At 45.1% G+C, this 16,005-nt stretch overlaps 1 protein-coding gene across 11 annotated transcripts; it reads right to left on the bottom strand.

Annotated features, from left to right (window-relative positions):
* Nucleotides 1-96: 96 nt before the first annotated feature.
* ANAPC15 (anaphase promoting complex subunit 15) lies at nucleotides 97-3,228 on the bottom strand. 11 transcript variants are annotated; one of them, XM_082682337.1, is made up of 6 exons: nucleotides 3,085-3,207; nucleotides 2,412-2,508; nucleotides 1,588-1,717; nucleotides 1,045-1,104; nucleotides 580-717; nucleotides 97-430 (listed from the first exon to the last, which is right to left on the bottom strand). In XM_082682337.1, exons 3-6 carry the CDS (start codon nucleotides 1,705-1,707, stop codon nucleotides 383-385), a joined length of 366 nt encoding a protein of 121 aa, XP_082538463.1. In that variant the 5' UTR covers nucleotides 1,708-1,717; nucleotides 2,412-2,508; nucleotides 3,085-3,207; the 3' UTR covers nucleotides 97-382. The 11 variants fall into 11 exon arrangements, with proteins under 11 accessions (XP_082538463.1, XP_082538454.1, XP_082538459.1 ...); XM_082682328.1 differs by having other exon boundaries at nucleotides 1,588-1,712; nucleotides 3,085-3,205; XM_082682333.1 differs by having other exon boundaries at nucleotides 97-442; nucleotides 1,588-1,712; nucleotides 3,085-3,201.
* Nucleotides 3,229-16,005: the final 12,777 nt, after the last annotated feature.

The raw sequence follows: 16,005 nt of genomic DNA, 5'->3' as shown, positions 1-16,005 counted from the left end.
TTGCCTGAAGTCCCCTGTGTGCCCTCTCCCTGAAGTTCAAGAAAAAGTGCTGGATTCCTCCGGGCCCCACCAACAAATAGGGAATAGACACGGGGGTCAGGGGGAATCAGTCCTGTGTCTTTATTAAAGGGGGTTAGAAAGAGACTATACCTGGCAACCAAAGAGTGAAGTACTAGGCAGAAAGGTGGGTTGGGCTCAGGCCCTGGGGAATCCAGGGCAAACTGATGGCCTGGGAGGGGCCAAGGAGACCAGTTCCTGGCAGCAGCTGAAGAGATACCCAAGGGTAAGCTTTCAGCACTGGGGAAATCAGCTGGTTCTGCAGGGAATGCAGGGTAAGTTGGGCTGGCCTGGAATTTCCCTGAGGCCACTTTGCCTTGTCTACCTAGATCATCCACTGGTCCTGATCCTGTTCGTTGCCTTCCATGTCCACCTGGAGAGAAGGCTGGTGTGGGTGGGAAGGGGCCTCAGCCACCCGGCCTGCCCCAGTACCAGAACCAGCCCGTCTGGAACCACAATCTCTGTACCCCTTGGGCACCAGTTAAGTCAGGGGCAGGGGCCCTTCCCCACACCCCTGCCTACCTCATTGACCTCTCCATCATCAGGTGACTCATTGTAGTCATTCATCTCATCCATGTCCTGCATGTCCTCATCATCCTCTGAGTCCTCTTCACTATCTTCGTCATCATCTTCATCCTCCTCTTCCTCGTCATCATAGTGCTGGTGAGGCAGGGGAGAGCCTATAGGCTCTATAGGGCTTCCTGGACCAGTTCAAGTACTGCTCCACTTGAAGCCAGTCTCTGGGAACAACGAATGACCCTCCATTCCCCAACCATGCCCCATCCCTTTGAGTTTAGCAAGAAGATGCATGTTCTGCAGGACCTTAGTGCTGGGTCCAATGGCTACCTATTCCACCTCCCCTTTAGAGCCTCCACCCAGAGCTGAGGACCATAACTGCTCATGGGTCAGAGGCAGGACCTTCAGAAGTAGAGCAGAGCCTTAGCCCACCTGGGCCCCACCCAAGCCCTACCTGCTGGAACCACTCACCTCTGAGGCCGGCTTGCCAATAGGTACCAAGTTGTTGTCTTTCTCTGCGATGCTCTGGAGCTGTGGCCAAAATGGGAGAAGAGCAGGGTCAGGGCCTGAGCAGGAGAGGTCAGGAACATGGTACTAGCCCACTGTGCCCCTAAGATGACCCCTCAAGTGTGAAGAAGCTTCCTTCCAGTTTCCAGAAAGAAATCAATCCCTCTGTCTCTTATCATCTGCCACTTACTTATAAACTTGATCCAACTACATACATTCTCTGGGCTGTGGTTTCCTCATAAGATTATGGTAAGAATGAAGTGAGAAACTATCATTTTAGAATATCCCATCTACGAGGTCCTCAATAAAGTCAAAATTATGTCCTATGCTTTAGGGAAAAGAGCCTGGGCTCCAGTCTGGCCCAGAAGTCTAATGGGCCCACAGTAAATCGGAGTCCTACAAAGATGTCAAGCTAGCCCTCCTTCCTCCCAGCTTGAGTATTCCCAACTCAGGGCAAAAAGCTATTCCCTGACTAAGGCTCCACCACTGTGTTAGGTCCTTACTCACCCAGGCCTGATGCTGTTGTTCTTGCTGCTGTAGCTCTGTCTCCTCCACACAGGGTCGATCCAGGTTAAACCACAATGTCTCCGTCACACGGGGGAAAAGTGAGGGAAACAAGGTGGACATGGCTCCTAGACTGAGGTAAAGGGCCAGGTGAAATCCAGCTACCAGGTGTCTTTGGTTGGGGTTTTATTTGGTTACAGTTTAATCTGGGGGTGAGGTGGAAAAGAAGGTAGCAGGGAAATAGCTTTTCTTGGTGGGAATTAGATAGACCTGGGTTTGATCCTGTTCCACCACTTACTAGCTGTTTTGACCTTGGCCAAGTCACTTAACCTCTCTGAGCCTCAGTTTCCTCATCTGTAAAATGAGGAATAATAATTATACTACACTCTCATAGTTATTCTGATAATTAATTCCCTTTATGGAGAAGTAAAGTGTTTAAACTGGTCAAGGCGGGGAAGAGAATGGAACCCAAATGTAGATCTATGAATGCAGACCAACACTACAAAATTAGAACAAGGCTCCACTGACACTATCTTTACCTCCTCCAAACAGTAAAACCTACTTCTTGCCCCTCTATGATGATCCCTAACATACTTATCCCGTGTCAGAAATTTAGGACTCTAATCACCTCTCTCCTGAACGAGAGCTAAACTGGGGTGGTGGTGAGGGGTTCCACGTGCAGTATGGTTCAGAAAGGCATGAGTAAATGGATAAGTAAATGGAAGGCTGAATGAACTATCATGTGAGAATAAGTAAATTCGGCAAGGATTAAGCAGCTGAGGGGGCTGACCAAAAGGTCCCAGAGAATCTGAATTAAAGTCTTTCACCTGACAGAAAAATTGAGGCCCTGCGACAGGCAACGACAGGCTCCAGATCATGAGTTGGGGCACTGAATTCCCACGGGGAAGAAATCGAGGCCAGGCACTAGAGGAGATGAGCAGGAGAAAAGCACCTACGTCTAGTTCTGCTTTTACCCTAAACTCATTTGACCGATACTGGGCCAGCCGCTGCCCTTCCGTGAATCTCGGACTCCCGTCCCATGACATTAGCACAACAGCACCCAAGCTCACGTCCCCTACGCAGGAGAGGCCACTTAGACCGAGGCTCGGAAAAGCCACCCCTTGCCACCAAGCCACCGCCCATTCTTCGCTTATTATGATAATGCATGCGGGGTGGATTAACACGAAGAATGCAGGGGCGGGATTGAAAAGGCATTTGCCCTTATAGGGTTACCAATAGCGAAAGGAACGGGGCCTGAGCAGGGCCAATTAACTGGAAGAAATGCTGGGTGACAGAAAGTGACACCAATGAGTGACGGATCTTGGGCGACGGGGTGGGGCTTGGCCTCGAGGAAGCGCCAATGAGCGGGAGCTCTTTACTGTTAAAAGGAGTCTGAACTGAAGGACCTGAGGAGCCGCGGCAGGGCCACGGATTTTCTCTGGGGGAGGGCGAAGAGAAGCGGCAGGGAGACAGCGGCCGCAGCCTGCCTTCTGTACTTACCGCGCCGGGAGGCGGTAGCCGGCGGCGACCCGGAAGCACTTCTCTCGGCCTGAGCGGAAGAACCCGCCAGAACCCGAGCAGCACCGGCGCGTGCGCCTTGGCTTTCTTTTGTTTCCCGCTCCCGCCCATCACACCGGATGTGACGTTACACATTTCAATCACAACGTTGAGGTTGGAAATTTGCCTACTCTATTGGCCCCTCCTTGAGCCTCCGCCCTTCGGCCTCTCCAGGCCTCCCCCAAAGCCCTATTTAACACCGCCCCTTCGTTCCTAGCCAGGATCGGCTTGCCAACCCCTGCGGAAAAATAGCTGGCAGCAACCGGCTTTAGTACTAGGACTGTTTGTCCTGCCGCGTCCCAGGAAAATCCGTCTACTTCTACCCCAAGATCGCTGGGGGTTATTACGCCCCTTCCGTCTGTTCCTTCTCACCTTCTGTTTGTTTGGGCGCATACACTGAATTATGTATGACTTCTATAGAAATCATTGAGTCCCTGCTACTTTCCAGGCTCTGCTAGAAGCTGGGGCTAAATCTAGAACACGGTCCCTGCTCCCATAGACCTCACAGTCCAGTGGAGAAGCCAGACTCTGCAGACCCACCGCGGACTCACTGGTTTCTTAAGATTGCTTGTCCAGTTTGTGTTCGTCTGAGTGACTGACTAGTCAGCCTCAGGGCACTGCTTTGGGGGAAGTCAGCTGCCCTAATACCTTAGTGGTTAATTTCGTCATCTCTCCCAGTCCTATGCTGATGTTTCTGTTACAGTAACCTCCGACTCAGCCTCCCCTTCGAGCTCTTGCCTTCTTGTAAACTGGAAATCCATCAATTCCAACCCCCATTAAGCTCCATCACTCACCAGCCTCGTCAAGGACTAGCAGTCATCCACAATTCCACTCCTGGCCACACCCAACGTGTGAACTTTAACAAGTCCCTTTTTCTCCCAACCTAGACTCAGTTTACTCTTCAACCAGTCTCATAAACTGCAGTCTTCCTCCTATCCTGGACAGATGTGAGGATTTGATGAAATTACATGTTTAAGTGGTAAAGTACTGTGTATATTAACATTACTTTTCCAACCAGCTCTAGTTGTTATAAAGGTTTTCTTCTCTTTAAAAATATTTTATTTTTATTTGAGAGAGAGAGAGCACAAGCGGGAAGGAAGGAGAGAAGCAGACTCCCAGCTGAGCAGGGAGCCAGATGTGGTCCTCCATCCCATCATGACCTAAGCCCAAGGCAGACACTTAACCGACTGAGCCATCCAGGCGCCCATAAAGTTGTGTTTTGTTTTGTTTTTTAAAATTTTTTTTCATTCCTTTTCCTTCTTTCTTTCTTTCTTTTTTTTTTTTTTTTAATTTGACAGAGAGAGAGACAGCCAGAGAGGGAACACAAGCGGAGGTGGGGGTGGGGGGGTGGGACAGGGAGAAGCAGGCCTCCTGCCAAGCAGGAAACCCAATGCTGGGCCCAAACCCAGGGTCTCGGGACCATGACCTGAGCCGAAGGCAGACGCTTAACGACTGAGCCACCCAAGCGCCCTGCCCATAAAGTTTTTCATTAAAGAGTAAAATTTGCCGGGATGCCTGGGTGGCTCAGTCAGTTAAGCCGCTGCCCTCGGCTCAGGTCATGATGCCAGCATGCTGGGATCGAGTCTCGCATCAGGCTCCTTGTTCAGCAGGGAGCCTGCTTCTCTGCCTGCTTGTGTGCATGCTCTCTCTCGCTCTCTCTGACAAATAAATAAGATCTTTTTAAAAAAAAGAGTAAAATTTGCCTCTTGCAAATGTCCGTCTTTTTCATTCATTCATTCATTCATTCAACAAACACCTATTGAGTGCCTTACTATATATATGACTGTTACTAGTCTAAGTAGTGGGTATACAATAGTGAACAAAACAGACCCCCCCAAAATCTCCATGCAGTGAGATACCTAAATTATAACCATAACCGCTCTTTCTGCTTCTGTACCTTCACTTGCTAACCCATGAGGAGATGGAAAATTACCAGTAAACTTTCTGGAGGCCCTCTGTAACCACACAATCCCCGCCCAGAATTGAACCTAGCAGAGTGGCTGTTCCCAGACCCCCACCCAGCTCTGGGCCGAGAGATAACAGCCATCTGGCGCCAGAGAAACCCCCACCCAGAATTGGATGTGACAAAGTGACTGCCCCCGAACCCCCCACCCAGCTTTGGGTACGGGAGATAATAACCATCTGGCTTCCCATGGTTTGGCAGGGAGACCCTGGCCAATCCTGAGGGGGCATGTACCCTAGCAGCGCCAACTAAGCAGTTTAAAGAATGACAGCCCTTTGATCTAACCAATAATCTATTCTCAGCTTTTTCCCTGCTCTGTAGCGCACCAGTCATATTATAGAGTTGCTGTTTGATTTTCCCGCAGTATGTAGTGATTTGTTACGAGATACTATAACGTATGCTAAGTCCCTGCCTCCCCAAAATAGAGTATAAAAAGTGCTGTGATCCTGAGATCAGGACTTCTTAGCATCACCGGCAATGAGTGCGCGGAGGTCCGGGTTCGAACTTGTAATAAACGACCCTTGCTGTTTGGGTTTGACTCTGGACTCTGGTGGTCGTCTTTGGGGGGTCTCAGAATTTGGGCACAACAGCAGCTTCCACTCTAATGGGAGAGATAAACAATAAAGAAGATAGATAAACAAAATGTATAGTTTTAAGACTGCAGTAGATACCAAGGAGAAAAAATAAATCTGAGAAGCGGGGAGGGAAGAGGTTTTATTTTACCTAGGAGGGGCAAGGAAAACCTTTCTAGGAATGTGATTTGAGTAAAGGTCTGAAGCAAAAGATTGGGTGGTGGGGCACTATTCTGATATTTAGGGAAGAGCATTTCAGAGAGGGAGCAAATGCAAAGGGTCTAGAATGGCTGGAGCTTAGTGTACTGTAGTGAGAGCAGGAGGGGAGGACAGAGAGGTAGCCGGAGCCAGACAGTACAGCCTTGCAAGTCATAATAATGACTTTAGCTCTTACTTCATGTTGAGAATCCTGTAAAGAGTTTTGAGGAGAGGATTCACACAATCTGATTTAACATAGTTACTCTGACTGTTGGACAAAGAACAAATTCAGGAGGGGGAGTGGCAGAAGCAGGGAGACCAACTGGGAGCCTGTTACAATAATCCAGAGATGGGGGATAAGAAGTGGTTGAATTCTGGGGGCGCCAGGGTGGCTCAGTGGGTTAAGCCTCTGCCTTCAGCTCAGGTCATGATCTCAGGGTTCTGGGATTGAGCCCCGCATGGGGCTCTTGCTCAGCGGGGAGCCTGCTCCCCATCTCTCTCTGCCTGCCTCTTTGCCTACTTGTGATCTCTCTCTCTGTCAAATAAATAAATAAAATCTTTTTTTTTTTTTAAAAAGAAGTGGTTGAATTCTGAATATATTTAAAGGGTAGGGACAAGAGAGCTTGCTGACAGATTGGATGCAGAGTATCAGAGGAAGAAAGGAGCCAACTTTTGGACTGAACAACTGGAAGACCAGTGTTGCCATTTCTTGAGATGGGAAAGACAAGGGAGATGTTGTTTTGTGGAGGGAACTATCTGGAGCTCATTTTTGGATGTGTGGAGTTTAAAATGTTCATTGGAGTACAGATGGTGAGAGGGCAGGAGGAGGAAGGGGCAGGAGGTCTGAGGTCAGGGGAGAGATCTAGACTAGAGATATCAATTTGGGAATTATCAGCACATGGATGGCATTTAAAGCCATGAAACTAGATGAGATCATCAAAGGAGTGAGTGTAGATGGAAAATAGTTTCTTCAACAGTGAGCATTTAAGGAAACTAGGAGAAGCAGCAAATGAGAAGGAACAAACGGGGAAGGCCAAAAATATAAGTAGAAAAGCAGGCAAGCTGGGTGATATCCTGTAAGCCAAGTAAAGCAGGGGTATCAGGAAGGAGGCCTACTCTACTACAGCCTCATTTGTCTCTATTTGTTTCCTTAGCCCACTAGGATTTCTTGAGGGCACATAATTGGGTGGTTTCTATGTCCCCAGGACTCAGTCTGATGTCTCCCTTCTCCTGGATCCCTTATCTGTTCTTCCTGTGACCTATTAGTCTCTCCTCCTGCTGCTTCTCCTTAAAGACTCCCTACCTCCAATACCCTTTGCCTCCCATGCTTCCTTTCCATTAGCTCTGGCCTAATGGAAATTCCCCTGTAACCCAGAGTTTCTTAACAAGGTCTTCAGCCTGGTTCAACAAGCCATGGTGACTGGTTAGCTGCAGGGAGGGGAAAAAATGGGAGAAGTGGAAATTTTGTGTGATTCCCTATTTTTGGCTTGGGCAACTTAGTCAATGATGGTGACATTTGTTTTACATTCATTATCCATCATTTAACATTGCTGAGTGTTTAACTTGCTTTCATTTCAAGGATATTACAACTAAGACTGAGAGGTTAAGACATTTGCTTCGTATTCCTTCATTTATTCCACTGTTGGTCAACATTTACTGAGTGCCAAGCCAATGCCAGACACCATGCGAGGCCCTAGGGAAAGAAGCAAAAATAATCCCTGTCCTAGAGAAAAATATAGCCCAGTGAGGACTAAAACCAGCTATAGACAATTATAGGAGAGGGTAGTCAATGTTAAAATTGATGTATGTGGAGATGATCATGAGAGCACAGAGGAAGGAGAGATGAATGGGTTCTGGAGAAACTGAGTTTAGACTTTTGTTCCAGGGAAGGGAACATTTGAGAGGGCCTTGAGGGATGAGTAGGAGTTTACCTGAGGGACAGGTGAGAGAAGGCGATATACAAAGGCATTATACCTTCAAGGACATAGAGTTGAAAGATGATGATGATGTGTTTGGAGAATAGTGAAAATCCTTTCGGGCAGAAGTAGGTATCTGGGGACAGAGAAAGAGAGATGAGAAAAAACATTAGGGGGACTCAGATGGGAAGGGCTTTGGTGACCCTGAGATGGAGTGGACACGGTGGGAGTTAGGCATCCTGGTCCTTACCTTAGCCCTACTGCTGACTTTCTGGGACCAGGTAGATTTCACTCATCTCCCAGCTTCTGTTTTCTCTAATGTAACATTCCAAACATGTCTCCAGCTCTAATGTGAGTCCCTGGAAGATGCTCCTCAGACCTACCCCTTCTGTCCTCAGATACTACTTGCTCCTTCATTGTGTATTACACAAGTCAGCCCTGGGCCAAAAGCACGAGGTAGGATGGGAATTTCTCAACAGTCAGAAGTAAGTCCAGAGCCCATAGGCTGGAGAGGGAAATCCATGCCTCTCCATGCAGAGAATTCTCCAGGAACCGAGAAGGGCAAGAGCTGAGCAATGCGAATATAATACCTCTTTGCTACTTGTTCCTGAAACGCACTGAGTACATTCCTGCTTTGGAGTCTTTGGGCTTATGGTTCCCTCTGCTTGGAACACATCCCTCCATCCATGTAAACTGACTTTTCATTTCTTTTCTTTTTTGTAAGGTCGGTGCCTGACTTAAGCTTTGAATACCAAGGCATCCAATCCATAGCTGTCTCTAATAATCCAAGATCCATACCCTTTCCCCTTTACTGAGGCTCCTTTGTTTTGGGGATCTTTGGTGATTTTGATTACTGATCATTTGGGTCACTTGTCTGTTCTTTTCCCTCAGTTTACTTATTTAAGATTTTATTTATTTATTTGAGAGAGCAAGAGCACAAGCAGAGGAAGCAGCAGACGGAAAGAGTAAAGCAGGCTCCCCAAAGAGCAGGGAATTTGAAGTCACAGGGCTCTATCCCAGGACTCCAGGATATGACCTGAACCAAAGGCAGGCACTTAACGAACTGAGCCACTCAGGTGCCCCTCTTCCTTCACTTTAAAACCTCGCTCTTTTTTTTTTTTAATATTTTATTTATTTAAGACAAAGTCAGAGAGAGGAGAGACACAGAGAGAGAGAGAAGGAACAGAAGGAGAGGGACAAGCAGACTCCGTACCAAGCATGAGCCTGACACAGGGCACCATCTCAGCACCGCGAGATCATAAGCAGAGCTGAAATCATGTGTCAGATGTTCAACTAACTGGTCTACTCAGGTGCCCCTAAATTCTCACTGATAAAGACTGAGCCCTCAAAACACCAGGCCCCACACTATGGATTTCAGTAAAAGCAGAACCCCAGGTCCCCATGCTTTCTCTACTGGTACCCTCTCTAGGTGGCCCCAGGCCTGCTGTATAATGTCCAGGTTCTGTAGGTAATAAACCTTTCCTTCAAAGTTTCCCAATTGTTACCGCTGAAAGGCATCCAAAAAGAAGAACCACCAAAGCCAGTCCGACCTTGACATTGTTATTGATAGGCTGAGGCTGGCACAAAACAGTTGGCTGGTAGCAGAGCATGATGTCTGTGCACTTTCCTGAGGGGAATGCCCTTATTCACCTGTAACTTGCTGACTAACCACTTCCCTCAGATGGGTAACCCTGCTCTGTGCTTTTCAATATCGTTCTGTGCTGTGTGGTCTGTGATGTCCAACAGGCAACAGCTGCCATAATAATCTGGTGATCTCCCCAGAGCACCATGATCAAGCCCATATGGCCTAATGAGATGATCAGACTACTAATTATAAAGGCCTTAATTGACCATTAAAGTGTGAAAGGATCATCCACCCCTCGTGGCCTAGGAGAGCTGAGGATGGTAGACTGGATCACAAGGGTGTTGTCACTGTTCAAGGAGAGGCTCTGAGCGAAGGAGAGGACAGGAGACCTCCACCTGCCACCACTGAATCAGTGGGTCGTGCCTGGACTACATGTCCTAATCCCGAAGAGTGAAATAGCTTTGCTACCAGAAATCAATGGCACCTCCAGAGGGACTATACAACAGGCACCTGGAATCTCTGTGATACCACTTCTGATAGCCACTGCTGTTGCTCTTTTCCCCATGACCTGATGGGATACTACCAATCCTGGTGTGATGTTACTAAAAAAAAATTAATGGACAAATATACATGTCCTGAATATCTGGTGCCAGTGCCTCCCAAGAACCCTGAGGAGGTACACCAACTTCTTGATAAATGCAAAACCCCATGGACACTTCCTGGGTGTTAGTTGACGCCATGCATACCAACACGCCAAGACTCTGGTATTATGCTCAGAGGGTTTAGGGCCTTTTCCCAAAGACACTGTTGTATATCATGCTAGTGGAGGGAGACCCCAATCCAGAAAGGTCTCTTGGGACACGCTGGAAAGGAAAACAGCCACCTAGCAAGAGGGTGTACAGTGATGTCATCTAAAATTTTTGGTAATAATATATAAGATGAAGGTAACAGGATAAAGACAGAAAGTAGAAACTGAGATCAAAAACTAAAATTTAACTGAAATGCAAGCCTTCCTTAGAAGTTTTATGCAGCCAAAGGAGAGAGGGGAGCTAACAGGCTATTGAGAGTTTTCTTGTTTGTTTGGAATGGGCTCTGAATTATGACTCACAGCTGCCAAAATGCATCAACCCACCAGTATCTCTAAAGACCACAAAACCCATAGCTTCCTTAAAGATCCATCCAGGCTATGTGTTTGTTTCCACTAAGATCCCACAGATCCTGAACCCCTCAACTTTCCCCTGAATGGGCAGAACTAAAAGCATGCTTCTAGAGGTATTCTGCCACCGAGGGGAAAGCTGACAGGGTTATTAAGACCTCCAGTGAGGAGGAAGAGGGAAATGGAAAGGCAAAGGTCCCTAGAGCCCCCGATATTCATACCACGACCCTTCCTGTCCTCACTTGGATACTTCCTGCTTGGCTCCATGCCCATCCTTCCATCGCAGTGGTCACTGCTAAGCCTCACAGTGACTGGAAAACACTAAGATGAGGCCCATCTCCTGCTGCACAAAATCAGCATGATCCAATGAGTTTATAATTTTCATGACCATAATGACCCAGATGACTTCCTCTTCATCTCCATTCCCGAAGAGGTCCCATTTGACCTTGAGTCCAGACAATTATTTTTACAGGGTGCTCCCCTAGTTATAGGTCAATGTTACTGTATTTTATGCGGACCATCAAACCATCCAAAAGGCACTAAAACTCCAAGGAGAAAACTTACATTTCTTTCTCTGTCCCTTGAAGATGTAAAATCTTACCATGTCTTTGAAATGTAAACACCCAAGGAAGTCATTTAAGTCTACTCATCAAGGACAAATCTTAAAATCTTAAAAAATCTTCACAAACGTTAGTAAAAACCTTTAGCCACTGGAGCAGGCAACCCATAACACATTCCATTTGCCAATTTGGATTCAATTGTTATTTATAAATCAGTTTTATATTAATGTACTTGATTCATGGCTAAAATTTTGGAACAGAAGCTATAGGGTCTTTGTTTGTATATCTCTGCATGTTTATAAGTGTCTATGGATGTATGATATGTACATGTGGTCTTTTTTTTTCCTGTCTCTCTACCAAGATGATATTGACAAAATTAGTAGGTAAAAGACCTCTATTTAATTGGCTTAAAAATGAGCACTTTTGAAGTAAGTATTCCTAAAACTCAGAAATAAAGAAACCACCCAAATGTTTTTTTAAGTTCATGTGATCTGGGATAATTTTGGTAAATAAAAGCTATTTTAAGTTTGGATTAATTAAAATTGGTATGTCTTTAGAGTTATCAACATTAAATATAATACAGACATAGAACTTGTATTCTACCTGTATTTATTAGTCAAATCATGTTATCTCTAATACACATTTTGTCAGGAAGCAAAGTAGCTTAGGAGGATGACTGACTTTATCTAATGTCTTTATGACTTTATGAAGTTTTTTTGGGTAATCTAAAAATAGTTGTTGGGAGGAAGTGCTTTTGTTAGAGGTAAGTGGGAGAAGAGATTTTAGGTGAAGTTTTCGGCAATAATTATGTCTTATAGCATGTCTACTTAAAAATAGTTTCACGGGGCACCTGGCTGGCTCAGTTAGTGGAACATGGGACTCCTGATCTTGGGATTGTGGGTTTGAACCCCACATTGGGTATAGAGGTTACTTAAAAAAAGTAAAATCTTAAAAATAAAAAGTTTCACAAATATTTGGTAAATATCACCATTAGAATTTTGCTAACTTAAAAAGAATTCTGCTAAGTTATGTTAAATGGTAGGAATTCACTGAATGTCTAGATTATTTCCAAATAAGATGAAATGCTAAAACACTAATTGTTAAGTCTAAGTTTATCTACTTTTGACCTCTCATTACAGGGCACTCAAGATATTGAGTCTATTAGTAAAAACGTCTTGTGCCACATTGAAAAATTGTGCTATGGGGAAATGTATGTGACTAGAAACTATTAAATTCATTCATAAATCTACCCATCTAAAGAACGTTGCTGGGGCACCTCAGTGGCTCAGTGGGTTAAGGGCTCTGCCTTCGGCTCAGGTTTTGATCCCAGGGTCCTGGAATGGAGCCCCTCATCAGGCTCTCTGCTTAGCGGGGAGCCTGCTTACCCCCTCTTTCTGCCTGCTGCTCTACCTACTTGTGATCTCTGTCTGTCAAATAAATAAATAAAATCTTTAAGAAAAAAAAAAAGAACGCTGCTGTAATAGTTCACAACAGCTTGCCTTTTAGTTTTCACTAGATATTAAGGTTTCTAAGAAACCTTATCTAAGAATATGATTCTAATTTAGATATGTAATTAAACTTACTAGAACTAATAAAGGAAAAGACTCTGTATGCAAAGAAAGTAGGATATGTTTTTGGCTAAGAGAAGGCTTGAGGTATGAAGATACATGTTTGTTAAGGAAAAAGAAAGTAAATTTTTCCTAACATTAAAAAAAACCCAAAACACCCTGATTATTTCATAATGGGAAAGAGGAAAATAAAGGACAAAAATCAAACTTCCCCAAATAAAATTCTAAATTTAAGTTTTTTAAATTTGGAAGTACCTTTGGGATTTTCTAAAGGGCATCTGGAACATCTCAGATTTTTTTTCTCTCTCTGTAAAAAAAAAGACATTTAGCGAATTGGGCTTATTTGATGTGTTAAAACAGGGGAAGCATTGCCAAGTAAAAAATAATGCTAAACCTCCTTTATGGATATCCTTTATGTTAGTAATATAAGGGCTATAGAAATTATATGAAATTCCTAAAAGTCCAATATGTAACTTTATCAGTCATAATTCCAGTTACCATCTTAAAATGTTGGGTATCACAGAAACAACCAAATTTCCTTGTCAATTTCATTAAATGGACCTCTCGTCAGCCTTTTTGTTTTGTTTTGTTTTTTAAAGATTTCACTTATTTATTTGATGGAGAGAGATCACAAGGAGGCAGAGAAGCCAGCAGAGAGAGAAGGGGGAAAGCAGGCTCCCTGCTGAGCAGAGAGCCCAATGCGGGACTCGATCCCAGGACCCTGAGATCATGACCTGAGCCAAAGGCAGCGGCTTAACCCACTGAGCCATCCAGGTGCCCCTAAAATAAGAATTCTTGAACTGAATTGACTTATTCTCAATATTAAGAGACTAGTTTGATGAGATATGGAGAAATCCACCAACTCAGGACGGGTTCAAAACTACTTATCCCGGGGCGCCTGGGTGGTTCAGTGGGTTAAGCCTCTGCCTTCGGCTCGGGTCATGGTCTCAGGATCCTGGGATCAAGCCCCGCATCAGGCTCTCTGCTCAGCGGGGAGCCTGCTTCCCCCCTCTCTATCTGCCTGCCTCTCTGCCTACTTGTGATCTTTCTCTGTCAAATAAATAAATTAAAAAAAAAAACAACAAACCCTACTTATCCCAGATCACCCGAGGCATTAAAATATTCTGCAACATTACCCAAATCCTTGAGCAGGTTGCTAAGCCCCTGAGATTACTGACCTGTTTTCATGGCTGGACCTTTCCAGTTTGGGACAATGGCTATGGACTAGGTTTCAGACTATTGCCTATATAATTATTATAGCATTTGCTACTATAATCCTATGGAGATGTGTGATTTCTGGGTTACAAGGGGCCCTACCCCTGACTTTTAGTTTATTGGCTACCCTGCCAGTTAATCTCCTCACCATTGGCTCTGATACCTGAGCACTGATGTAGGAAGGACATTAGGGTTCGAAGCCCAGGTCCAAGAAAGAATTCTTTTTTTTTTCCTCCGCTTGCTCCCCCAAGAAAGAATTCTTGAGATGTCTTGGTGCAAAAAGGTGATTTTATTCAAGCATGGGGACAGGACCCCTGGGCAGAAAGAGGTGCACTAGGGTCACGAAGAGTGGCCCATTATATACTTTCAAGTTGGGAGGAGGTTAGGGAAAGTCTAATTCTCTAAGGAATTTTGGAAACAAAGTTTCCACAACCTTGAGAGGGCTAGCTACTGTTGGGAAAAGGTCATTTATTACCATCTAATAAAACCTTAGTCATGAGACCTTTCAGATGTATATCGGTGGGCCATATGCTTGGGGGATGATTGCCAACACGTATCTTGGGGGGTTTAGAGATGAAGGAAATTTCCAATGGAATTCTTATATGCTAAAATAGACGTACAGGATCCTGGCCAGGAGGGGGATTGGGCTAGGATTGCCTTTTGCCTTTAGCAAAGTGTTAACATTGAGGCAGTTGAGTCCTCAGAGGAATGTCACTTTGCCTGTTTCAAGGAATTGTCAAAGGGGTGTAGGTAGTAAGGAAATTAAATAATTTTCTTCTGCCTTTGTTTCCCACATCAGGCATCACAAGGTAGATTATAGTGCAAATCTTGACAGCGGTTGTTCTTTTCTGAAATGCCTGACCTAAGCTTTGATTATGGAGACATCCACTTCAAGGACAGCCATCTCCAATAAACACACTGCAGCCACATGGGCTAGATAAAGAGCAAGGCCACATCCACCTCCAACTGAGGCTCTTTTGTTTTAGAGATCTTGGCTGATTTCCACTGACCATTTGGGTTACTTTTTTTTTTTTTCCTCTTCTCACACTCTTATTCCCACTCTTTTTTTTTTTTTTTAATTTTAAGTAGGCTTTATACCCAACATGGGGCTTGAACTCACAAGCCTGAGATTAAGAGTCACATGCTCTACTGACTGAGCCAGCCAGGCACCCCTGCTCTTATGTTTTAAATTCACCAATAGGGATGCCTTGGTGGCTCAGTTGGCTCTTGTCCTCTAAGGTCTACAAGGCAAGTCCCGAATCAGGCTCCTTGCTCAGCGGGGAGTCTGCTTCTCTCTCAGCCTGCCATTCCCCCTGCTTGTGCTTGCTCAATCTATCAAATAAATAAATAAAATCTTAAAAAAAATAAAAATAAATTCACCAATAAAGAATAAGACTGTGGTCTCTCTCTCTCTCAAGTAAATAATAAAATCTTTTAAAATAAACAAACAAACAGGGGCGCCTGGGTGGCTCAGTTGGTTAAGCAACTGCCTTGGCTCAGGTCATTGTCCCGGAGTCCCGGGATCGAGTCCCGCATCAGGCTCCCAGCTCCATGGGGAGTCTGCTTCTCCCTCTGACCTTCTCGCCTCTCATGCTCTCTCTCACTGTCTCTCTCTCAAATAAATAAATAAAATCTTTAAAAAAAAATAAACAAACAAACAGATAAATAAAAGGGGTACCTGTGTGGCTCAGTCAGTTAAGCGGTTGCCTTTAGCTCAGGTCATGATCTCAGTGTCCTAGGATAGAGCCCTATGTCAGGCTCCCTGCTCAGCCGGAGTCTGCTTCTCCCACTCCCTCTGTTTCTGTCCTTCTTCATGCTCTCTTTCTCTCAAATAAAATCTTAAAATACACACATACATACATACAAGAGTGAGCCTGTGAAACCCTAGGCCCCCACTCTTGACCCCAATAAAGCAGAACCCCAGGCCATTGTGCTCTCTCTCCCAGTGCCCTCACTGTGTAATTTCTAGGTTCTGTAAGTCATAAATCTTTTTATTTTTTCAAAGCTCCCTGAAGGAGATTGCTGAAAGGTGTCTTACACTCATAAGAAGAACCACAAGAACCAGGGCCAGTCCAAGCACAACATTGTTTATGGATAGGCTAAGACCAGTACAAAACACCCCTCCATATCC

The sequence above is a fragment of the Mustela nivalis genome, assembly GCF_964662115.1.
Source record: "Mustela nivalis genome assembly, chromosome: 9".
Classification (NCBI taxonomy): Eukaryota; Metazoa; Chordata; class Mammalia; order Carnivora; family Mustelidae; genus Mustela; species Mustela nivalis.
This window is presented reverse-complemented; position numbering and strand designations above follow the sequence as displayed.

Coding starts and splice junctions, on each gene's coding strand:
- ANAPC15 (XM_082682327.1), bottom strand. Junction 718..1,044: donor TTGGCAAGCCGGCCTCAGAG/GTGAGTGGTTCC, acceptor CTGCCTCACCAG/CACTATGATGACGAGGAAGA. Junction 443..579: donor ATGATGGAGAGGTCAATGAG/GTAGGCAGGGGT, acceptor CACCCACACCAG/CCTTCTCTCCAGGTGGACAT.